Genomic DNA, 24575 nt, shown 5'->3' on the forward strand with positions numbered 1-24575 from the left:
TGACTTCCATGGTTAGCCAATTTGTTTTGTTTTTGTACATGGAATTTTGACAATACATTTTTACCCCAAGAATGAATATTCAGAAACTAAACTTACCCCTCCCATTTAAATGGACCTTTCCACCAAAGCTATAGTGGAATCCTACTCTAATGCCAGTTTCCCCCACATGTGGCAGGAACACAAAGACTGCTATTGTCTGCCTATTCTCTTACCTTTCTAAAGTTTCAACATGCTTCACAAATCAGTCTCAGTGGTTGGCACCTGGTCACCTTTCAGTCGACACTAAGGTCTGAGTGGGTTAATTTCATACTGCTTTTGGAAACCCGTCTAGAGTTTGCAAATCTGAGTTGAAATAACTTTGCATGTGATTTGTTTTTAATTCTCTGTGTCCCATAGCACTTTACGGGAGGCTGATTTATTTGATTATCAACTCCAGGTTGAGGCTATCCTGTTTAAGTAATGTTTTATTTTCTAAATATCTGGACCAAACAGCAGAGCCCCAACCCCCCCCGGTGTATCCGCTTTGGATTTATTTGCTCCATATGGTCTGTGTGACATGGTACCCAGAAAGTGTGTGGGCGGGGGCTTAAACGTAGTATTTTGTCCGTCTTGAAATTTGATTCAGAAGTTGAGACTGTATACCAGATTCTAGAAGACAAAAGTTGGGGGAAGGAAAAAATAACGAAGAAATTGAAACAACAGTAATTCTGCATCCCTAGAAAAAGTAAGTATATTAAGCATCTTTTAATCGAATATAAGTGTGTAGGCTACTTTCTCTGTTATGGATTTTGACTGTATGTCCATATGACTATGTATAAACTAAGCTATTGAATAGTGGCTTCATCAGACCTAAATGATGAGGCTATCGTTTATATTGCTCCGCTTGTTATTATTAGTAATTTGATATGGGAATATTAGATGTATTATTTATGATCAATAAACGACCACTTCAATCATCAAGTATCCTATTCAAAGAAAAATGGTAATATCCTAATCAATGAATGCAACTGGTAACAATTAATCTGCAACAGAACAGCAAATGCACATTTTCTCTTGTGTGCGCGTTCCGTTTGTCAATTGGTCATTTCAATTCGATGCCTCACTTTCCAAAAGCTGCACAAAATGTTATGATAGTCTAGTAAATCCGTCTTTTGTTTGGAGAATGAACCCCAGTCGTGACGTGTTTGGTTTAGTTGCGTGTCAGTCCTAAAATCAGACGACGAGCCGCCCTCCACGATTGGCGCTGCCCCAAGGGCCGATTCCAAATTCAATCCCCAGATGTTCATAATACAGCCTGGCGCGAATGGGGTGGACCCTTTGAACCTCGCGTGCGGAGATGCAAACAATATCAATACGACTGATATTGTCATGTTATTGTTAGACAATTTCACATTTACTATGTGAACCCATCTGCAGTTATTTCTGTAGGCTGTGCGACTATGACGGGGCGTCAAGCCACCAACCCAGAAGATGGCAAAGAGATTGATAGTGTGAAGGAGTCCATCAGTGACATCATCAATCAACTGCAGGATATTGACCCTGCCAGGCTGTCATTCTCTCCATTCCTCGACCTGGACACCCAGATCTCTTTAGCACCAGTGTCTGACAGTCCTGAATCTTCAGTGGAGGAGCTCCACTCCTCTTCTCACTCAGTCATGGGCTCTCACCACTCCCTGGAAGCCCTGCCAGCTGATCAAGTTGTCCGTAAGTGATAAATCGAACAAACACATTTTTTGAGTGCCACTAATTAAACGTGCAGATTGGGTGACATTCATTACTCACAACATTGAACATATGGTGACAGAAAGATGTTGATTATGCTTTGTTTTCTACAGAGCTTGATTCCTGCCACCAGCAACCCAGCGAGGGCTTCAAAGCAGAACGAAGACCGCAAGAGGGAGTTCAGGATGGAACTATTTCAAGTCCGATTGCTCTTGTGCAGAATTTGGAAGACCCGGTGGAAAACTGCATCAGCACTCCAAATCTAGCCTCTCGCAGAGACATTCCCAATGGCACAGACACACAGAGATGGAGTCCAGAATCCAACAATCTGGAGTCCACCATTGATGAAGGCCAACCGTTGCTCGGCTTGCCACCGGAGAGCATAGAGTTGACTATGTGGAGTTCCCAAGATCAAGAGACTTGTGAGGCTGTCCCAGAGGTGGCAGACAAGAGACTGTGGTGCTGCTGCTGTAGATGTTGCCAAAGTGGCCGTGTTCCTGCTGTGTGCTCAGTCCTGGCCTCCCTTCTGATTACTGCAGGGCTTCTCTATGCACTTTATTTCTATGTTCCCATAGATTCCCCAGACTGCCCTGACATGGTCAGCCGCCTCACTTTCACACTTTGCTGCTGTGCCGTAGCTGCAGTCCCCATCTTGTTGGGTATGTCTGAATAATTGTTTTCATATGCGACTCAAACAACACAACTGTCACACTGGGCACAGACATTAGTTCAACATCTAGTTTAGATTTAAATTTGGTTGCTGTCAACAAACGTGAAATCAAAAAAAATCACGGAATTGGATTTAGGTAAAAAGTTGGGTGAAAAGATGTAATCCCCTTACGTTGATGACTTTTTGCAAATCCAATAATTTTCCCACATTGATTCAAAGTCATCACATTTTCTTTTTTGTTGAAATGACATGGAAACAATGTTGATTCAACCAGTTTTTGCACAGTGGGGTGCCTTTTATACTGAGCTCTACAAACCTACTTATTTAGTTGGAGCAATCAATCTCCCAAAAAGCTCTTGAATGCAGTATTAAGTTATTTTAGGTTTTCTAGTAGTCCACGTCTCATAATTTGTCTAAGGCTTAGTCTTTGTCAACACATTCAACCTCAAGGCAATGCAAGTCTTACTGAAGCACTGGCAATTTCCTCCCCTTTCTTATAAATAGCTTAACATGGAAACTAGAATAGAAAAGATGAGGGTAACTAGTTCTCCAGTCTCCTGGGCAGTGTCCCAATAGTTTCTCATTACTTTCCTCATCTCCTTTTCTTTCTACTGAAAGGACTTGACTGTATTAAGCAACATGGCTAAAAACAAATCCTTTCACATATTTGGCTTTCAAGTGTTATTAGTCGAATGTTCAAGCAGAAACGGAGGGTATTATATCAAAGACTGGACTAAGCATCAGTTCAAAAGCAATCAGTTCAAAAAGCTAGGATGCTGAAGACTCATAATGCCAGACAAAGTCAAACAGACCATTAGGTGTTTTGTGTTGTGTTTCTAAATGTGAATACTAAAATATCTATTACTCCCCCTCTAGCTATGCTGATTGGTGCTATGTGCCAGTTCTGCACTGGGTCTTTAAATCCAGCTGAGGCTCTCCATAGAAGACCGGCCATTCAGCAGCTGTTTGTCTCTGCGTCTATGGAGCAGTTGTTTCTCTACGTTCTCAATCTGTTGGTTCTGGCTACATTCCTGCCTCAAGACCAGCTGCGGGTGGTGCCCATTTTGACTGGCGTTTTCGTTGGTGGGAGGTGAGTGGTTTCAAAGTCATTGATTGCTCAGTGAGTGAAAAGAGTGACGTCTCTAGAATGGACGGCAGGTAGCTTAGCGGTTAGGAGCATTGGGCTAGTAACAAAGGTTATTGGTTCAAATCCCCAAGCCGACTAGGTGAAAGATCTGTCTGCCCTTTAGCAAGGCACGTAACCCTTATTGCTCCAGGGTGCCCATGAATAATGGCTGATCCCTGGCTCTGACCCCATTCTCCAAGGGTGTCAGGGGAGTGGGATATGCAAAAATCAAATATCCAATTCACACATGCACATGTGTGAAATAGGACAAATGTAAGCACCTAATTATTAATTATTATAAAGCTGAACATGTTTTAAGTTTATCCTCATTTTATTCCTATAGGCTTATCTACTGGCTCTGCTTCCACATATGTAGCCCCTGGAGAGGCTTTGGATCGGGGCTCACTGTTTTCCCACTCCTTGCCATGGTGGCTTTCAATCTGTACTGTCTGTATGACTTGAGCCTCAGACAGCTGCTCTTTGGTTCGGAGGACACACTCTATTATCAGACCACCCCTTCATCTTGGCCTCTGGAGGTGTCACAGAGCTCCAGTGGCAAATCAGATCGTGTCATACCCACGGACATCTTGGAAACTCAGTAAGGAGGAGAGCACTGTCCCTTATAACTTAAAGAGAAAGCTTAGAACCCAGAAATAGCCCATTCCTGTGGTCTGAAGTTCAGCAGAGCTTCACAGAATGCCACTAACCTCTAAGTCTGTAAAGGCTTAAGTTGTATTTTGCTCCTCATATACAGGACCTTTTTATGTGGATTCATGCTTATTATCTGAAATGCAAGAGCCGTTCCTCCTTTTAGTTGTGGAGGAAGTCTTTGAACAATGTTCTACTTCTAAATGTGTGTCCTTTTAAGCTATTCCAGTGCCTATATTTAATGTTTTGTGAAGTACTTTGACTTAAAAGTTATAATTGCAAATGGATGGACATTCTACCAATTGATGTGTTCTTATAAAAACCACTGAATGCAACTTGGGTCCCAAATAGACATTTATTTTATCCATCCAAAAGTTTGTAAATGATACTGAAGTAACAATAAAAGCTATTTGGAAAATAATTTTCTGTTTCTCGACAGAATTTTATTATTGGCTACTTTAATGTTGACTGAAGCGAGTCAAATTCCTCTTGAAGTGAAGTATTGGGAATGTTGGTGTTGGGAATGAGATGTTCTCTCGCTGTTCTCTGCCTGGTCTTCTGTAATACGGAAGACCACCATCTCCACATCCCTAGCCTCCTCACTGCTGCTATGACTGGTGCTGCTGTCCACTTCGTTCCTGGCAGCGACACATGGTAGGAACACCCTGCTCACCATCCATGTAATCGCCCACATGATGCACAAAATCACCAGCGGCCCTCCCATCAGGATACCAAGAACTGCTGCCGTCCGCTCCATGCCACTGGTCACTTTACCTCTGTGGTCCCAGGGGTAGACAGGGGGGCTACAGGTACCAAGACGAAAATCCAAGATAGAATACGGAGGGCAGTCGAGACAGTTTGTGTCCTCTTTCCCAAAACAAGTGTGGCAGTTGTGATGGCAGGGTAAGCATTTCCGATGGGAACGGGTGCTGTTTCCATCTGACTCATAGTAGTGAGGTGGACAGGACATTAGGCAGATGCTCTCAAACACGTACAATGGGTAGACACACTCTAAAAAAGGAGGATCCTTACTTGGTTAGTAACATTTTCAAACTGTTTTATAGAATGTGACATTCAAGTGTGCAACTGTTTCATTGTAAAATATAGTGAACAAAAATATTAAAACGCAACATGTAAAGTGTTGAAATAAAAGATTCCAGATATTCTCCATATGCACAAAAAGTGTATTTCAAATCAAATTGTATTTGTCACATGCGCCGAATACAAGAGGGGTAGTAGACCTTAGTGAAATGCTTACTTACAAGCCCTTAACACTTAGTTCTTAACTGCATTGTCAGTTAAGTAAAAAAAAAAATGGATAAATAAAAATAACTAAAGAGCAGCAGTAAAATAACAGTAGCGAGGCTATATACAGGGGCTACTGGTACAGAGTCAATGTGCGGGGGCACAGGTTCATTCAAGTAATTGAGGTAATATGTACATGTAGGCAGATTTAAAGTGACTATACATAGATAACAGAGATACAGCAGTGTAAAAGGGGGGCAATGCAATAGTCTGGGTAGCCATTTGATTAGCTGTTCAGGAGTCGTATGGCTTGGGTGTAGAAGCTGTTAAGAAGCCTTTGGGACCTAGACTTGGCACTCCGGTACCGCTTGCCATGCGGTAGCAGAGAACAGTCTATGACTAGGGTGGCTGGGGTCTAACAATTTTTAGGGCCTTCCTCTGACACCGCCTGGTATAGAGGTCCTGCATGGCAGGGAGCTTGGCCCCAGTTATGTACTGGGCCTTACGCACTACCCTCTCTAGTGCCTTGCGGTCAGAGGCTGAGCAGTTGCCATAGCAGAAGGTTATGCAACCCGTCAGGATGCTCTCAATGGTGCAGCAGTAGAACTTCGAGGATCTGAGGACCCATGCCAAATCTTTTCAGTCTCCTGAGGGAGAATGGGCTTTGTCGTGCCCTCTTCACGATTGTCTTGGTGTGTTTGGACCATGATAGTTTGTTGGTGATGTGGACACCAAGGAACTTGAAGCTCTCAACTTGCTCCACTACAGCCCCGTCGATGAGAATGGGGGTGTGCTCAGTCCTCCAGTCCACAATCATCTCCTTTGTCTTGATCACATTGAGGGAGAGGTTATCCTGCCACTACACGGGATAGGTCTCTGACCTCCTCCATAAAGGCTGTCTCATCGTTGTCGGTGATCAGGCCTACCACTGTTGTGTCGTCTGCAAACTTAATGATAGTATTGGAGTCGTGCCTGGCCATGCAGGGAGTACAGGAGGGGACTGAGCAATCACACCTGTGAGGGACCCCCGTGTTGAGGATCAGCATGGCAAATGTGTTGTTACCTACCCTTACCACTTCGGGATGGCACGCCAGGAAGTCCAAGATCCAGTTGCAGAGGGAGGTGTTAGTCCCAGAGTCCTTAGCTTAGTGATGAGCTTTGAGGGCACTATGGTGTCGTCAATGAATAGCATTCTCACATACAGTGGGGCAAAAAAGTATTTAGTCAGCCACCAATTGGGCAAGTTCCCCCACTTAAAAAGATGAGGCCTGTAATTTATCATAGGTACACTTCAACTATGACAGACAAAGTTGTCTGTCATAGTTGAAGTGTACCTATGATGAAAATTACAGGCCTCTCTCATATTTTTAAGTGGGAGAACTTGCCCAATTGGTGGCTGACTAAATACTTTTTTGCCCCACTGTAGGTGTTCCTTTTATCCAGGTGGGAAAGGGCAGTGTGGAGTGCGATTGAGTCAAACTGGACTGGGTCTAGGGTTTCTAGGATAATGGTGTTAATGTGAGCTATGACTAGCCTTTCAAAGCACCTCATGGCTACAGATGTGAGTGCTACTAGTCGGTTGTCATTTAGGCAGGTCAACTTAGTGTTCTTAAGCACAGGGACTATGGTGGGCTGTTTGAAACATGTTGGTCAGGGACAGGTTGAAAATATCTGTGAAGACACTTGCCAGTTGGTCAGCACATGCTCGGAGTACACGTCCTGGTAATCCGTCTGGCCCCGCGGCCTTGTGAATGTTGACCTGTTTAAAGGTCTTACTCACATCAGCTATGGAGCGCTTGATCACACAGTCGTCTGGTACAGCTGATGCTCTCATGCATGCTTCAGTGTTGCTTGCCTCGAAGCGAGCATAGAAGGAATTAAGCTAGTCTGGTAGGCTTGTGTCACTGGGCAGCTTGCGACTGTGCTTCCCGTTGTAGTCTAATAGTTTGCAAGCTCTGCCAAATCTGATGAGGGTCGGAGCCGGTGTAGTAGGATTCAATCTTAGTGCTGAATTTACACTTTTGCCTGTTTGATGGTTCGTCTGAGGGCATAGAGGGATTTCTTATAAGCGTCCGGGTTAGAGTCCCGCTCCTTGAAAGCGGCAGCTCTACCCTTTAGCTCAGTGCAGATGTTGCCTCTAATCCATGGCTTCTGGTTGGGATATGTATGTACAGTCACTGTGGGGACGACATCATCGATGCACTTATTGATGAAGCCAGTGACTGATGTGGTGTACACCTCAATGCCATCGGAAGAATCCCGGAACATATTCCAGTCTGTGCTAGCAAAACAGTCATGTAGCTTACCATCTGCGTCATCTGACCACTTCTTTATTGACCGAGTCACTGGTGCTGCCTGCTTTAGTTTTTGCTTGTAAGCAGGAATCAGGAGGATAGAATTATGGTCCAATTTGCCAAGTGGACAGAGAGAGAGAGCTTTGCTATCCATCTCTGTTTGTGGAGTAAAGGTGGTCTAGAGTATTTTTTTTCCCATCTGGTTGCACATTTAACATGCTGGTAGAAATGAGGTAAAACGGATTTAAGTTTCTTTGCATTAAAGTCCCCGGCCACCAGGAGCGCCGCCTCTCGATGATAATTTTCCTGTTTGCTTATGGCCGTATACAGCTAATTGAGTGCGGTATTAGTGGCAGAATTGGTTTGTGGTGGTAAAAGACAGCTACGAAAAATATAGATACTATTTACCAAGAGAGTTTGTCGTCTACAGCTTATCATGAGATACTATACCTCAAGTGAGCAAAACCTTGAGACTTCCTTACTATTAGATTTTGTGCACCCCCTGTTGTTCACAAATATACACAGACCGCCACCCCTTGTCTTACCGGAGGCGGCTGTTTAATCTTGCCAATGCAGCGTAAACCCCGCCAGCTGTATGTTATTCATGTCATCGTTCAGCTACGACTCAGTGAAACATAAGATATTACAGTTTTTAATGTCCCGTTGGTAGGATATTCGTGATCGTAGTTTGTCTATTTGTTATCCAATGATTGTACGTCGGCTAATAGGACTGATGGTAGAGGCAGATTACCCACTCACCGACGGATCCTTACAAGGCACCCCGACCTACATCCCTGATATCTCTGTCCCTTTCTCATGCGAATCACAGGGATTTGGGCCTTGTCGGGTGTCTGAAGTAAATCCTAAGCGTCTGACTTCAAGAAAAAATCTTTGTCCAGTACGAGGTGAGTAATCGCTGTCCTGATATCTAGAAGCTCTTTTTGGTCATAAGAGACGGTGGCAGAAACATTATGTACAAAATAAGATGGTCACCAACGCCAAAAAAAACACACAATAGCACAATTGGTTAGGAGACTGTAAAACGGCAGCCATCTCCTCCAAATGTCTTGCACAAATTTGTTTACATCTCTGTTAGTGAGAATTTCTCCTTTGCCAAGATACTCCAACAGACAGGTGTGTCTTATCAAGAAGCTGATTAAACAGCATAATCATTACACAGGTGAACCTTGTGCTAGGGACAATAAAAGATCACTTTAAAATGTGCAGTTTTGTCACACAACACAATGCCACAGATGCCTCAAGTTTTGAAGGAGCGAGCAACCAGAGCTGTTGCCGGAGATATTGATGTTAATTTCTCTACCATAAGCCGTTTTAGAGAATTTGGCAGTACGTCCAACCGGCCTCACAACCGCAGACCACATGTAACCACGCCAGCCCAGGACCTCCACATCCAGCTTCTTCTCCTGCGGGATCGTATGAGACCAGCCACCCGGACAGCTGATGGAACTGAGGAGTATTTCTCTCTGTAAAAAAGCCCTTTTGTGGGGAAAAACTCTTTCTGATTGGCTGGGCCCGTCTCCCCAATGGGTGGGCCTATGCCCACCCATGGCTGCGCACCTGCCAGGTCAAGTTAAAATCCATAGATTAGGGCCTAATGAATTTATTTAAATTGCCTGATATCCTTAAATGAACTGAACTGTTTTTAAGTGCTTTGAGAGACTAGTCAAGGACCATTTCACCTCCACCCTACCTGACACCCTAGACCCACTCCAATTTGCTTACCGCCCAAATAGGTCCACAGACGATGCAATCTCAACCACACTGCACACTGCCCTAACCCATCTGGACAAGAGGAATACCTATGTGAGAATGCTGTTCATCGACTACAGCTCGGCATTTAACACCATAGTACCCTCCAAACTCGTCATCAAGCTCGAGACCCTGGGTCTCGACCCCGCCCTGTGCAACTGGGTACTGGACTTCCTGACGGGCCGCCCCCAGGTGGTGAGGGTAGGTAACAACATCTCCACCCTGCTGATCCTCAACACTGGGGCCCCACAAGGGTGCGTTCTGAGCCCTCTCCTGTAATCCCTGTTCACCCACGACTGCGTGGCCATGTACGCCTCCAACTCAATCATCAAGTTTGCGGACGACACTACAGTGGTAGGCTTGATTACCAACAACGACAAGACGGCCTACAGGGTGGAGGCGAGGGCCCTCGGAGTGTGGTGTCAGGAAAATAACCTCACACTCAACGTCAACAAAACTAAGGAGATGATTGTGGACTTCAGGAAACAGGGGGGGACCCCCCTATCCACATCGATGGAACAGTAGTGGAGAGGGTAGTAAGTTTTAAGTTCCTCAGCGTACACATCACAGACAAACTGAATTGGTCCACCCACACAGACAGCATCGTGAAGAAGGCGCAGCAGTGCCTCTTCAACCTCGGGAGGCTGAAGAAATTCGGCTTGTCACCAAAAGCACTCACAAACTTCTAGATGCACAATCGAGAGCGTCACCGCCTGGTACGGCAACTGCTCCGACCACAACCGTAAGGCTCTCCAGAGGGTAGTGAGGTCTGCACAACGCATCACTGGGGGCAAACTACCTGCCCTCCAGGACATCTACACCACCCGATGTCACAGGAAGGCCATAAAGATCATCAAGGACAACAACCACCCGAGCCACTGCCTGTTCACCCCGCTATCATCCAGAAGGCGAGGTCAGTACAGGTGCATAAAAGCAGGGACCGAGAGACTGAAAAACAGCTTCTATCTCAAGGCCATCAGACTGTTAAACAGCCACCACTAACATTGAGTGGCTGCTGCCAACACACCGACTCAACTCCAGCCACTTTAATAATGGGAATTGATGGAAATTAATGTAAAATATATCACTAGCCACTTTAAAAACAATGCTACTTAATACACTGCTCAAAAAAATAAAGGGAACACTTAAAAACCACAATGTAACTCCAAGTCAATCACACTTCTGTGAAATCAAACTGTCCACTTAGGAAGCAACACTGATTGACAAATTTCACATGAGGTTGTGCAAATGGAATAGACAACAGGTGGAAATTATAGGCAATTAGCAAGACACCCCCAATAAAGGAGTGGTTCTGCAGGTGGTGACCACAGACCACTTCTCAGTTCCTATGCTTCCTGGCTGATGTTTTGGTCACTTTTGAATGCTGGCGGTGCTTTCACTCTAGTGGTAGCATGAGACGGAGTCTACAACCCACTCAAATGGCTCAGGTAGTGCAGCTCATCCAGGATGGCACATCAATGCGAGCTGTGGCAAGAAGGTTTGCTGGGTCTGTCAGCGTAGTGTCCAGAGCATGGAGGCGCTACCAGGAGACAGGCCAGTACATCAGGAGACGTGGAGGAGGCCGTAGGAGGGCAACAACCCAGCAGCAGGACCGCTACCTCCGCCTTTGTGCAAGGAGGAGCAGGAGGAGCACTGCCAGAGCCCTGCAAAATGACCTCCAGCAGGCCACAAATGTGCATGTCTGCTCAAACGGTCAGAAACAGACTCCATGAGGGTGGTATGAGGGCCCGATGTCCACAGGTGGGGGTTGTGCTTACAGCCCAACACCTTGCAGGACGTTTGGCATTTGCCAGAGAACACCAAGATTGGCAAATTCGCCACTGGTGCCCTGTGCTCTTTACAGATGAAAGCAGGTTCACACTGAGCACATGTGACAGACGTGACAGAGTCTGGAGACGCCATGGAGAACGTTCTGCTGCCTGCAACATCCTCCAGCATGACCGGTTTGGCGGTGGGTCAGTCATGGTGTGGGGTGGCATTTCTTTGGAAGGCCGTACAGCCCTCCATGTGCTTGCCAGAGGTAGCCTGACTGCCATTAGGTACCGCGATGAGATCCTCAGAACCCTTGTGAGACCATATGCTGGTGCGGTTGGCCCTGGGTTCCTCCTAATGCAAGACAATGCTAGACCTCATGTGGCTGGAGTGTGTCAGCAGTTCCTGCAAGAGGAAGGCATTGATGCTATGGACTGGCCCGCCCGTTCCCCTGACCTGAATCCAATTGAGCACATCATGTCTCGCTCCATCCACCAACGCCACGTTGCATCACAGACTGTCCAGGAGTTGGCGGATGCTTTAGTCCAGGTCTGGGAGGAGATCCCTCAGGAGACCATCCGCCACCTCATCAGGAGCATGCCCAGGCGTTGTAGGGAGGTCATACAGGCACGTGGAGGCCACACACACTACTGAGCCTAATTTTGACTTGTTTTAAGGACATTACATCAAAGTTGGATCAGCCTGTAGTGTGGTTTTCCACTTTAATTTTGAGTGTGACTCCAAATCCAGACCTCCATGGGTTGATAAATTTCATTTCCATTGATAATTTGTGTGATTTTGTTGTCAGCACATTTAACTATGTAAAGAAAAGTATTTAATAAGAACATTTTATTCATTCAGATCTAGGATGTGTTATTTTAGTGTTCCCTTTATTTTTTTGAGCAGTGTATAATGTTTACATACCCTACATTACTCATCCCATATGTATATACTGTACTCGATACGATCTACTGCATCTTGCCTATGCCGTTCTGTACCATCACTCATTCATATCTTTATGTACATATTCGTTATCCCTTTACACTTGTGTGTATAAGGTAGTAGTTTTGGAATTGTTAGGTTAGATTACTCGTTGGTTATTACTGCATTGTCGGAACTAGAAGCACAATTATTTCGCTACACTCGCATTAACATCTACTAACCATGTGTATGTGACAAATAAATTTGATTTGATATGAAATAAGTAAAATCATTTATTGTCGCATGTTGAGTTTCTATTTTTGTTCAGTATAAATTCAGGGTATGGTTGATGTTGCTGCCTACCTTCACAGCTGCCATCAGAGTTCCCCACTGCACACTGCTGTATCACTGCTCTCTCCATGCGGCGGCCTGCCATGCGTTCATCTGTCCCATGTAACTCCAGATGAAATTTCAACAGGACGCCTATGGACAAAGAAAAAAACGAGTTTGTGCTTGAGTACATTGTAGAAAACGTCCATTGTACAATCTAAAGCATACAAATCCTGTCCTAAATTGTAACTGTGTGAGAAATTATGGAACACAAACAAATCATGAGTACATTGAGTAGTATCTTTTGATGAGGTGTGCGCTTGAACAGGAAGGACGACAAAAGAAGAAAGCGAGAGCCAAATAGTGCCAGCCTCTGTTACATCAGCTGCAGCACTGTGTAACGCTCGTCCTCTTCTTCTGACGAGGAGTAAGAGAGATCGGACCAATTTGCAGCGTGGTAAGTGTCCATTTTAACATGTAAAACTGAACACTACAAAATAACACCGTAACAAAGTGAAACAAACAAAACAGTCCCATGTGGCACTAACACGGAAAATAACTGCCCACAACTCAAGTGGGAAAAACAGGCTACCTAAGTATGGTTCTCAATCAGAGACAACGATTCCCAGCTGCCTCTGATTGAGAACCATACCAGGCCAAACACATAGAAATGGAAAACATAGAACACAAAACATAGAATGCCCACCCCAACTCACGCCCTGACCAAACCAAAACAGAGACATTAAAAAGGAACTAAGGTCAGGACGTGACACACTGAGTGCATTTAATTTCTAATACTAGTTAAAGATGACAAATGTTCTGTTTCTAATTAATGTTGTGTACTATTTCTTTCTGTAACTAATTTAATTTAAATACTAGAGATGAGTTTTAAGACACTCGCTGTGTTATTGAAGTTGACACCTCAAATTGAAACATCTTTGTTTTTGTCAGTGTACCTCTGTTGGTTGAATCTCCATTGTTTTCTATCCGTAGAACCCAATATCCGCAGGGATCCTCATCCCAGCAGTGTGTACTCATGAAGGTCCAGTCTGAGAAACCTGTAGACATTTTATCGTAAGGCCTGTGAAGCAACATTGGATTAGAATATTTTAGTACAGACAAGATGAGTCACACTTGGACCTCTTGTTGCATATTGAAGCCCTGATACTTCACCATTATGCCGTATATATATATATATATATATATATACAGTGGGGAGAACAAGTATTTGATACACTGCCGATTTTGCAGGTTTTCCTACTTACAAAGCATGTAGAGGTCTGTAATTTTTATCATAGGTACACTTCATATGTGAGAGATGGAATCTAAAACAAAAATCCAGAAAATCACATTGTATGATTTTTAAGTAATTAAATTGCATTTTATTGCATGACATAAGTATTTGATCACCTACCAACCAGTAAGAATTCCGGCTCTCACAAACCTGTTAGTTTTTCTTTAAGAAGCCCTCCTGTTCTCCACTCATTACCTGTATTAACTGCACCTGTTTGAACTCGTTACCTGTATAAAAGACACCTGTCCACACACTCAATCAAACAGACTCCAACCTCTCCACAATGGCCAAGATCAGAGAGCTGTGTAAGGACATCAGAGATAAAATTGTAGACCTGCACAAGGCTGGGATGGGCTACAGAACAATAGGCAAGCAGTTTTGTGAGAAGGCAACAACTGTTGGTGCAATTATTCGAAAATGGAAGAAGTTCAAGATGACGGTCAATCACCCTCGTTCTAGGGCTCCATGCAAGATCTCACCTCGTGGGGCATCAATGATCATGAGGAAGGTGAGGGATCAGCCCAGAACTACACGGCAGGACCTGGTCAATGGCCTGAAGAGAGCTGGGACCACAGTCTCAAAGAAAACCATTAGTAACACACTACGCCGTCATGGATTGTGTGTGCCGGTGTGTTTACGGACATATTCAATCAATCCCTATACCAGTCTGCTGTTCCCACATGCTTCAAGAGGGCCACCATTGTTCCTGTTCCCAAGAAAGCTAAGGTAACTGAGCTAAACGACTACCGCCCCGTAGCACTCACTTCTGTCATCATGAAGTGCTTTGAGAGACTAGTCAAGGACCATATCACCTCCACCCTACCTGACACCCTAGACCCACTCCAATTTGCTTACCGCCCAAATAGGTCCACAGACGATGCAATCTCAACCACACTGCACACTGCCCTAACCCATCTGGACAAGAGGAATACCTTCCTGACGGGCCGCCCCCAGGTGGTGAGGGTAGGCAACAACATCTCCTCCCCGCTGATCCTCAACACTGGGGCCCCACAAGGGTGCGTTCTGAGCCCTCTCCTGTACTCCCTGTTCACCCACGACTGCGTGGCCATGCACGCCTCCAACTCAATCATCAAGTTTGCGGACGACACAACAGTGGTAGGCTTGATTACCAACAACGACGAGACGGCCTACAGGGAGGAGGTGAGGGCCCTCGGAGTGTGGTGTCAGGAAAATAACCTCACACTCAACGTCAACAAAACTAAGGAGATGATTGTGGACTTCAGGAAACAGCAGAGGGAACACCCCCCTATCCACATCGATGGAACAGTAGTGGAGAGGGTAGCAAGTTTTAAGTTCCTCGGCATATACATCACAGACGAACTGCATTGGTCCACTCACACAGACAGCATCGTGAAGAAGGCGCAGCAGCGCCTCTTCAACCTCAGGAGGCTGAAGAAATTCGGCTTGTCACCAAAAGCACTCACAAACTTCTACAGATGCACAATCGAGAGCATCCTGGCGGGCTGTATCACCGCCTGGTACAGCAACTGCTCCACCCTCAACCGTAAGGCTCTCCAGAGGGTAGTGAGGTCTGCACAACGCATCACCGGGGGCAAACTACCTGCCCTCCAGGACACCTACACCACCCGATGTTACAGGAAGGCCATAAAGATCATCAAGGACATCAACCACCCGAGCCACTGCCTGTTCACCCCTATTATCCAGAAGGCGAGGTCAGTACAGGTGCATCAAAGCTGGGACCGAGAGACTGAAAAACAGCTTCTATCTCAAGGCCATCAGACTGTTAAACAGCCACCACTAACATTGAGTGGCTGCTGCCAACACACTGACACTGACTCAACTCCAGCCACTTTAATAATGGGAATTGATGGGAAATGATGTAAATATATCACTAGCCACTTTAAACAATGCTACCTTATATAATGTTACTTACCCTACATTATTCATCTCATATGCATACGTATATACTGTACTCTATATCATCGACTGCATCCTTATGTAATACATGTATCACTAGCCACTTTAACTATGCCACTTTGTTTACATACTCATCTCATATGTATATACTGTACTCGATACCATCTACTGTATCTTGGCTATGCTGCTCTGTACCATCACTCATTCATATATCCTTATGTACATATTCTTTATCCCCTTACACTGTGTATAAGACAGTAGTTTTGGAATTGTTAGTTAGATTACTTGTTGGTTATTACTGCATTGTCGGAACTAGAAGCACAAGCATTTCGCTACACTCGCATTAACATCTGCTAACCATGTGTATGTGACAAATAAAATTTGATTTGATTTGGATTAAAATCCTGCAGCGCACGCAAGGTCCCCCTGCTCAAGCCAGCGCATGTCTAGGCCCGTCTGAAGGCCTCGGTGTAACGCTCATTTCTTAGACGATAAACGCAAATCCGACCATCACTCCTGGAGAGACAAAACCGCGACTCGTCAGTGACGAGCATTTTGTGCAAGTCCTGTCTGGTCCAGCAACGGTGGGTTTGTGCCCATAGGCGACGTTGTTGCCGGTGATGTCTGGTGAGGACCTGCCTTACAACAGGCCTACAAGCCCTCAGTCCAGTCTCTCTCAGCCTATTGTGGAAAGTCAGCACTGATGGAGGGATTGTGCGTTCCTGGTGTAACTCGGGCAGTTGTTATTGCCATCCTGTACCTGTCCCGCAGGTGTGATGTTCGGATGTACTGATCCTGTGTAGGTGTTGTTACACGTGGTCTGCCACTACGAGGACGATCAGCTGTCCGTCCTGTCTCCCTGTAGCGCTGTCTTAGTCGTCTCACAGTATGGACATTGCAATTTATTGCCCTGGCCACATCTGCAGTCTTCATGCCTCCTTGCAGCATGCCTAAGGCACATTCACACAGATGAGCAGGGATCCTGGGAATCTTTCTTTTACTGTTTTTCAGAGTCGGTAGAAAGGCCTCCTTAGTGTCATAAGTTTTGATAACTGTGACCTTAATTGCCTACCGTCTGTAAGCTGTTAGTGTCTTAAAGACCGTTCCACAGGTGCATGTTCATTAATTGTTTATGGTTCATTGAACAAGCATGGGAAACAGTGTTTAAACCCTTTACAATGAAGATCTGTGAAGTTATTTGGATTTTTACGAATTATCTTTGAAAGACAGGGTCCTGAAAAGGGGACTTTTTTCTGAGTTTATGATTTGTTCATAGTTTAGTTTAGAGATAATGACTTTTTCTAGAAAGCCGAGGAGTTAGCTGATCTTTCCATTGTGGAAAATATTCCTGGCTCCTCCCTTTATTTCTGCACAATTGTGTCTTGAATGTTCAATATACAGTTGAAGTCGGAAGTTTACATAAACCTTAGCCAAATACATTTAAACTCAGTTTCACAATTCCTGACATTTAATCCTAGTAAAAATTCCCTGTCTTAGGTCAGTTAGGATCACCACTTTATTTTAAGAATGTGAAATTTCAGAATAATAGTAGAGAGAATTATTTATTTCAGCTTTTATTTCACATTACCAGTGGGTCTGTCACGTTCGTCGTATGGAGGAGACCAAGGCTTAGCGTGATATGAATACATCTTCTTTAATAAGACGAAGAACACTTAGACAAACTATACAAAGTAACAAAACGAAGGTGACCGCTATAAACACTGAGTGCAAACATGCAACATCACACAGACAATAACCCACAAAATTCCCAAAGCAGATGGCTGCCTAAATATGGTTCCCAATCAGAGACAACGATAAACAGCTGCCTCTAATTGAGAACCAATCTAGGCAACCATAGACATGCATAAACACCTAGATGATAAACAACCCCATAAACCTACAAAACCCCTAGACAGTACAAAAACACATACATCACCCATGTCACACCCTGACCTAACCAAAATATATAAAGAAAACAAAGAATACTCAGATCAGGGCGTGACAGGGTCAGAAGTTTACATACACTCAATTAGTATTTGGTAGAATTGCCTTAAAATGGTTTAACTTGGGTCAAACGTTTCGGATAGCCTTCCACAAGCTCCCACAATAAGTTGTGTGTGTGTGTTTATTATATATATATATATATATATATATATATATATATATACACACACACACACACAGTCACAGTCAAAAGTTTAGACACACCTACTCAGTCCAGGCCTTTTCTTTATTTTTACTATTTTCTACATTGTAGAATAATAGTGAAGACATCAACTATGAAATAACACATATGGAATCATGTAGTAACCAAAAAAGTGCTAAACAAATCAAAATATATTTTATATTTTGAGATTATTCAAAGTAGCCACCCTTTGCCTTGATGACAGCTTTGCACACTCTTGGCATTCTCTCAACCAGCTTCATGAGGTAGTCACCTGGAATGCATTTCAATTAACAGGTGTGCCTAGTTAAAAGTTAATTAGTGGAATTTATTTCCTTCTTAATGCGTTTGAGCCAATCAGTTGTGTTGTGACAAGGTAGGGTTGGTATACAGAAGATAGCCCTATTTGGTAATAGACCAAGTCCATATTATGGCAAGAACAGCTCAAATAAGCAAAGAGAAACGACAGTCCATCATTACTTTAAGACATGAAGGTCAGTCAATGCGGAAAATTAAGAACTTTGAAAGTTTATTCAAGTGCAGTTGCAAAAACCATCAAGCACTATGAATAAACTGGCTCTCATAAGGACCGCCACAGGAAAGGATGATCCCAGAGTTACCTCTGCTGCAGAGTTACCAGCCTCAAATTGCAGCCCAAATAAATGCTTCACAGAGTTCAAGTAACAGACATCTCAACATCAACTGTTCAGAGGAGACTGTGTGAATAAGTCCTTCATGGTTGACTTGCTGCAAAGAAACCACTGAAAAAAGGACACCAATAAGAAGAAGGGACATGTTGGGCCAAGAAACACAAGCAATGGACATTAGACCGGTGGAAATTTTTCCTTTGGTCTGATGAGTCCAAATTTGACATTTTTGATTCCAACCTCTGTGTCTGAGACTCAGAGTAGGTGAACGGATGATCTCCGCATGTGTGGTTCCCACCGTGAAGCATGGAGGACGAGGTGTGATGGTGCTTTTCTGGAGACACTGTCGGTGATTTATTTACAATTCAAGGCACACTTAACCCTACCATCCCTCCCCTAATTCGAGTAAAGTAGTAGACGACAACACTTAAGCTGGAAGTAGAAGCCTATACATACTATATACACTGCTCAAAAAAATAAATGAACACTAAAATAACACATCCTAGATCTGAATGAATGAAATAGTCTTATTAAATACTGTTTTCATTACATAGTTGAATGTGCTGACAACAAAATCACACAAAAATGATCAATGGAAATCAAATCTATCAACCCATGGAGGTCTGGATTTGGAGTCACAATCAAAATTAAAGTGGAAAACCACACTACAGGCTGATCCAACTATTATGTAATGTCCTTAAAACAAGTCAAAATGAGGCTCAGTAGTGTGTGTGGCCTCCACGTGCCTGTATGACCTCCCTACAACTCCTGGGCATGCTCCTGATGAGGTGGTGGATGGTCTCCTGAGGGATCTCCTCCCAGACCTGGACTAAAGCATCCGCCAACTCCTGGACAGTCTGTGGTGCAACGTGGCGTTGGTGGATGGAGCGAGACATGATGTCCCAGATGTGCTCAATTGGATTCAGGTCTGGGGAACGGGCGGGCCAGTCCATAGCATCAATGCCTTCCTCTTGCAGGAACTGCTGACACACTCCAGCCCCATGAGGTCTAGCATTGTCTTGCATTAGGAGGAACCCAGGGCCAACCGCACCAGCATATGGTTTCACAAGGGGTCTGATGATCTCATCTCGGTACGTAATGGAAGTCAGGCTACCTCTGGCGAGCCCATGGAGGGCTGTGCGGCCCTCCAAAGAAATGCCACCCCACACCATGACTGACCCACCGCCAAACCGGTCATGCTGGAGGATGTTGCAGGCAGCAGAACGTTCTCCACGGCGTCTCCAGACTCTGTCACGCCTGTCACATGTGCTCAGTTTGAACCTGCTTTCATCTGTGAAGAGCACAGGGCGCCAGTGGCGAATTTGCCAATCTTTGTGTTCTCTGGAAAATGCCAAACGTCCTGCACGGTGTTGGGCTGTAAGCACAACCCCCACCTGTGGACGTCGGGCCCTCATATACCACCCTCATGGAGTCTGTTTCTGACCGTTTGAGCTGACACATGCACATTTGTGGCCCGCTGGAGGTCATTTTGCAGGGCTCTGGCAGTGCTCCTCCTGCTCCTCCTTGCACAAAGGCGGAGGTAGCGGTCCTGCTGCTGGGTTGTTGCCCTCCTACTGCCTCCTCCACGTCTCCTGATGTACTGGCCGGTCTCCTGGTAGCGCCTCCATGCTCTGGACACTATGCTGACAGACACAGCAAACCTTCTTGCCACAGCTCGCATTGATGTGCCATCCTGGATGAGCTGCACTACCTGAGCCACTTGTGTGGGTTGTAGACTCCGTCTCATGCTACCACTAGAGTGAAAGCACCGCCAGCATTCAAAAGTGACCAAAACATCAGCCAGGAAGCATAGGAACTGAGAAGTGGTCTGTGGTCACCACCTGCAGAACCACTCCTTTATTGGGGGTGTCTTGCTAATTGCCTATAATTTCCACCTGTTGTCTATTCCATTTGCACAACAGCATGTGAAATTTATTGTCAATCAGTGTTGCTTCCTAAGTGGACAGTTTGATTTCACAGAAGTGTGATTGACTTGGAGTTACATTGTGTTGTTTAAGTGTTCCCTTTATTTTTTTTGAGCAGCGTACATTTTTTTTGAGCAGCGTACATACAGACACAGTATGGTTTACAATAGTTATCTTCCACTAAACGCCTCCCATTTACCTCTGAACACCATCAAGTTTTGATTTCTATTTGCCATATATTTTTCCACTGTGCTGTGATGTTTCACAAAAGTTCTGAACCTTTCTATTCTCATAGATTCTACATATTGTAAATTAAAGACCTTTTTTTGCTAAGAGTATTATAATATTATTAATTGATTGACTATGACTTTTTAAATCACTACTATGTATTGCTTTCAATCTTTCTGTCCATTGACTTGGCTGTGCCTTACCTGGTTGTGAGTAAATTGGAGATGGTCTTCTTTGGGCTAATGAGGGTGATGGAGAGATCTCCACGTCTGCTATAGGTCAGTGTAAGACGGGCCTGGATGTGCTCCAGAGACCGAATCCAGTTCCTGGTGCCGTGACAAGCTGTCACATTCCACCTCAATGTCAGTTTCCTGCGGAGTTCACTATCAGACAGACAGAGCATCAGGTATAACACATCTAACTGGCCAAGTTGGCATTATGAATTAGTGGAATTACTTTATCAGTGGTGGCTGGTGGGAGAAGCTAATGGAATGGTATCACCCACCACACAAATGGAAACCACATGTTTGACTCCGTTCCATGCATTGCATCCCAGCCATTACAATGAGCCCGTCCTATAGCTCCTCCCACCAGCCTCCACTTCTGTTTATGCTCAATAAAATCTGAAGATCATGTTTATGTTTACTGTAAACAGCTATAGAACACACTAAGTGGCTGTTTTCCTACTAACTATCCATAAGTGAGATGAAAGGACAATGGTGTTTTCCTTACATGGCTCTGGTAATGAGGTCAATGGTGCATTTCCTTTTAGGTTTGACTGCTTTCCATTTACTGGCCAACTCCACCAGTCTCCCTGCATCCAGTAGCCCATATCCATAGTAATGGCTGACTACAATAAAGCAAATCAGGTGTATGATGCTATAGCTGTGTTTACACAGGCAGCCCAATTCTTATATTTTTCCACTAACTGGTCTTTTGACCAACCTGATTGGTCAAAAGAAAAATATCAGAATTGGGCTGCCTGTCTAAAAGCAGTTCATTCATTTCAACTCTATTTCTGGCCCTACAAATCACATCCCAGTTTCCCTAAAAAAATATGTTATTTTTACCTTTATTTAACTAGGCAAGTCAGTTAAGAACAAATTCTTATTTTCAATGACAGTCTAGTAAATTGGAGATGGTCTTCTTTGGGCTAATGAGGGTGCCCAAATGACAGATTTGTACCTTGTCAGCTCAGGGATTTGAACTTGCAACCTTCTGGTTACTAGTCCAACGCTCTAACCACTAGGTTACCCTGCCGCCCTGGGTCAACTACCTAACACTAGAAGGTAGTGCTTTATGTCTCACCACGTCTTCCAACACCATTGGTCCGCCAATCATGCGTTCGAAGATCTACCGGTCTAGATGCTCGCACCACGAGGTGTTGCACATCACGCCAGTTGAGTGTCGGGCTGTGGGAGAAGTTGGGATATTATCAACTTTCTCAATGACTCAAAGCCTCAAACTTACAACAAATAGCTTATTGAGTTACAGGTGCAGAGAGACAAGAGAATGGTTACTTTGCCTCCAGAGCCAGTGCAATGATCCCAGCAGCCAGAGGGGCAGAGGCAGAGGTCCCAGTATGGTCTGAGGTGCAGGATTGATGCAGGTCGGTGGTGACCTGGAAGGGAAACAACATCCAGGTACTTTGTTGAGGCTTTGCTTACTGTTGCTGTAGGTGGTAAATGTGAGATAAATATTGACCTTTTTCAGAGTTCCACACATCTTCAGCAAACCTTTGCATTCATGTGACTACTTTGTTAAGCACAATTAAACTAATGCTAAACTAGTCAAAGATTTAACAGAATGCTTTGTCACTCTAAATGCATCTTTTTAAAGAAATATATGGATGTTAAAAACACTAGTGTGGGATGAGTTGAGGACAAAGAGACTTACAATACTGCGGTGATGAAAGCTGCCACCACTGTAGGTCGTTGTTAGAATGGCCGAGCAGGGTTCACTGTAGAAGGGCAGTGTTCCCCTCTCAGTGGTACTACCAACAGACAACGTGTAAATGCTGTTGGTGTAGCCATCGCAGTTGCAGTTGTCAAAGCTGGCACCCCCATTGCCTGAAGCCCAGACGTAAATGGAACCCAAGCCACCTCGGCCCTGTAAGGTATTGAATATGTTTTTTAAGACTCATTGTATGATCTTACCGCTTTAGTTGCCAATGCCGATTACATTGTTTTATCTTATCTAACAAAATGGACACTACTGATAAAACAGGTAATATAGGATAACCAGTACAAGTTGTATCATACATTGGTAATGCCTCTGATAAAGGCTTCTTGGGCCAATGTGTTTGGCCCCTCCAAATTCGTCCCCAAATCTTCAGGTCCCCAGCTGGAGCTGTAGATGTCAATGTGTTGCTGATTCAAATTTAAGGACATGGCTTCTATCAGGTCAGTCACTTGTCCATCCAACATCCGAACTCCTGGACAAAACAGAACAAGTAACAGGACGCAAATTAAATCAGGATAATTGCAGTACAGTTCTATATGCTATTAAAAGAGACCAAATGAGTGAATGTATGGGTAATACTTACCTCCGATCTTGGCCTGATATGCCACTCCAACCCCACACACCCCATTATTTGCCACTGCTGCCACCACCCCAGCACACCGTGTTCCATGCCTATGGAACAGAATACAAAAGGGGTTCATCCATACAGAATGTTGTTACATAGTGCACTTCATACATGATACATGATGTAATATCTTGCATTAAAATCTTAACATCATAGCAAATTACCTCTTTGGTCTGGTCAGAGTGTATTGGGTGTCTGGGTTGGGGTCATTATCGTTCATGTCATAGCTAGCCTGTGGATCCTACAGGTACAATACATTAGGTTTTTATAAGGATCATTTGCCACTTTTATTTTTTAAATAACATTTGTCTTTTTCCATTTTTGTTACAGCACTGTATTGCTGGAACAAAATTCTAAATACATTTCATATTGATGTTCTAGTGCCATTCGGGCAATTTAAAGTATTGATTGGGGACATTTTTGTGGAGGAATGTAACTTTTTCTGGGTGATTTGTGCTTCCCATTAATGTGTTTTTGTATTTGAATATATATAGGGTATAATCTGTATATTTATGTTGTATTATACAAGGCACATTTGTAAAAGAGACCTAGGTCTCAATGTGTTCCCTGTTAAAATAAAGGTTAAATAAAAAAATATATAATAACAACTCACATAATTTTCAGCAATGTCTGGGTGGCTTGTATCTAGGCCATCGTCTAAGATGGACACCACCACCCCTTTTCCTGTGTAGCCTCGAGCCCATGCAGCCACCACATTCTGATCAAAGGCCTCACTCTGGAAAAGCAGTTTGAATACATAATTTTTTCTGTTAAAATGGGGATAACCATTTGTTTTCACTCAAGGCAGAAAAAACTAAAACAGGCTGAATAAAAATGTAAAGAGCTTGTATTATGGAAATATACTTCAAACAAAAATGGAAGCTTAATGTTGACATACCAGGTACCACTGCTGATTGAAAAATGGATCAGTTGGTACTGTGAAAGAGTGTCTTCTCTTTCTACTCCTTCCAGATTGCTGTGCAAACCAAAGCACCTACGAAACAGAAAGTACATCATCACACTCATTACAATAAGAGAAATGCCGGGACTGGTTATTCCAGCCAATTTTGGATAGTATTGACCTATTGGCTATTCACCTTAGGGTCCATTTTGAATATAAGATTATGCAAATAGTGTGCCTGCAATGATTGTTTTGCCACCTGTCTTTGCTCCATATGGTAATAGTTGCCATCTGGAAATATCTACAAATATAATATGCCAGAAGAAATTTGCTAGTCATAATATGCTAAAAGATCTACACATAAAAATACAAATCATTATATGACATAAACAGTGAACTAACATTGTTTTACCTTTCCCAGGTTATGGAAA

General features: G+C 44.0%; 3 protein-coding genes across 4 annotated transcripts; 1 reads left to right on the forward strand and 2 right to left on the reverse strand.

Annotated features, from left to right (window-relative positions):
* The first annotated feature begins 545 nt into the window (after window positions 1–545).
* Window positions 546–4554, forward strand: LOC112252150 (transmembrane protein 79). Of its 2 annotated transcripts, none has more exons than XM_024423132.2 (5): window positions 546–724; window positions 1429–1704; window positions 1836–2381; window positions 3269–3482; window positions 3862–4554. In XM_024423132.2, exons 2-5 carry the CDS (start codon window positions 1440–1442, stop codon window positions 4118–4120), a joined length of 1284 nt encoding a protein of 427 aa, XP_024278900.1. In that variant the 5' UTR covers window positions 546–724; window positions 1429–1439; the 3' UTR covers window positions 4121–4554. The 2 variants fall into 2 exon arrangements, with proteins under 2 accessions (XP_024278900.1, XP_024278899.1); XM_024423131.2 differs by having other exon boundaries at window positions 547–724; window positions 1417–1704; window positions 3862–4553.
* Window positions 4555–4580: 26 nt separating this feature from the next.
* LOC121846665 (proprotein convertase subtilisin/kexin type 4-like) lies at window positions 4581–13552 on the reverse strand. Its single transcript, XM_042323031.1, has 3 exons — window positions 13456–13552; window positions 12533–12652; window positions 4581–5177 (listed from the first exon to the last, which is right to left on the reverse strand). Exons 1-3 carry the CDS (start codon window positions 13535–13537, stop codon window positions 4645–4647), a joined length of 735 nt encoding a protein of 244 aa, XP_042178965.1. The 5' UTR covers window positions 13538–13552; the 3' UTR covers window positions 4581–4644.
* Window positions 13553–21375: 7823 nt separating this feature from the next.
* On the reverse strand, window positions 21376–24352 carry LOC112253271 (furin). The gene is made up of 10 exons (XM_024425284.2): window positions 24341–24352; window positions 24142–24237; window positions 23857–23979; window positions 23408–23484; window positions 23202–23290; window positions 22918–23090; window positions 22553–22765; window positions 22177–22277; window positions 21965–22068; window positions 21376–21506 (listed from the first exon to the last, which is right to left on the reverse strand). The coding sequence occupies exons 1-10, from the start codon at window positions 24350–24352 to the stop codon at window positions 21385–21387; spliced, it is 1110 nt and encodes a 369-aa protein (XP_024281052.2). The 3' UTR covers window positions 21376–21384.
* Between the last annotated feature and the right edge of the window lie 223 nt (window positions 24353–24575).

This window comes from Oncorhynchus tshawytscha, linkage group LG06 (assembly GCF_018296145.1).
Source record: "Oncorhynchus tshawytscha isolate Ot180627B linkage group LG06, Otsh_v2.0, whole genome shotgun sequence".
In the NCBI taxonomy this organism is placed as follows: Eukaryota; Metazoa; Chordata; class Actinopteri; order Salmoniformes; family Salmonidae; genus Oncorhynchus; species Oncorhynchus tshawytscha.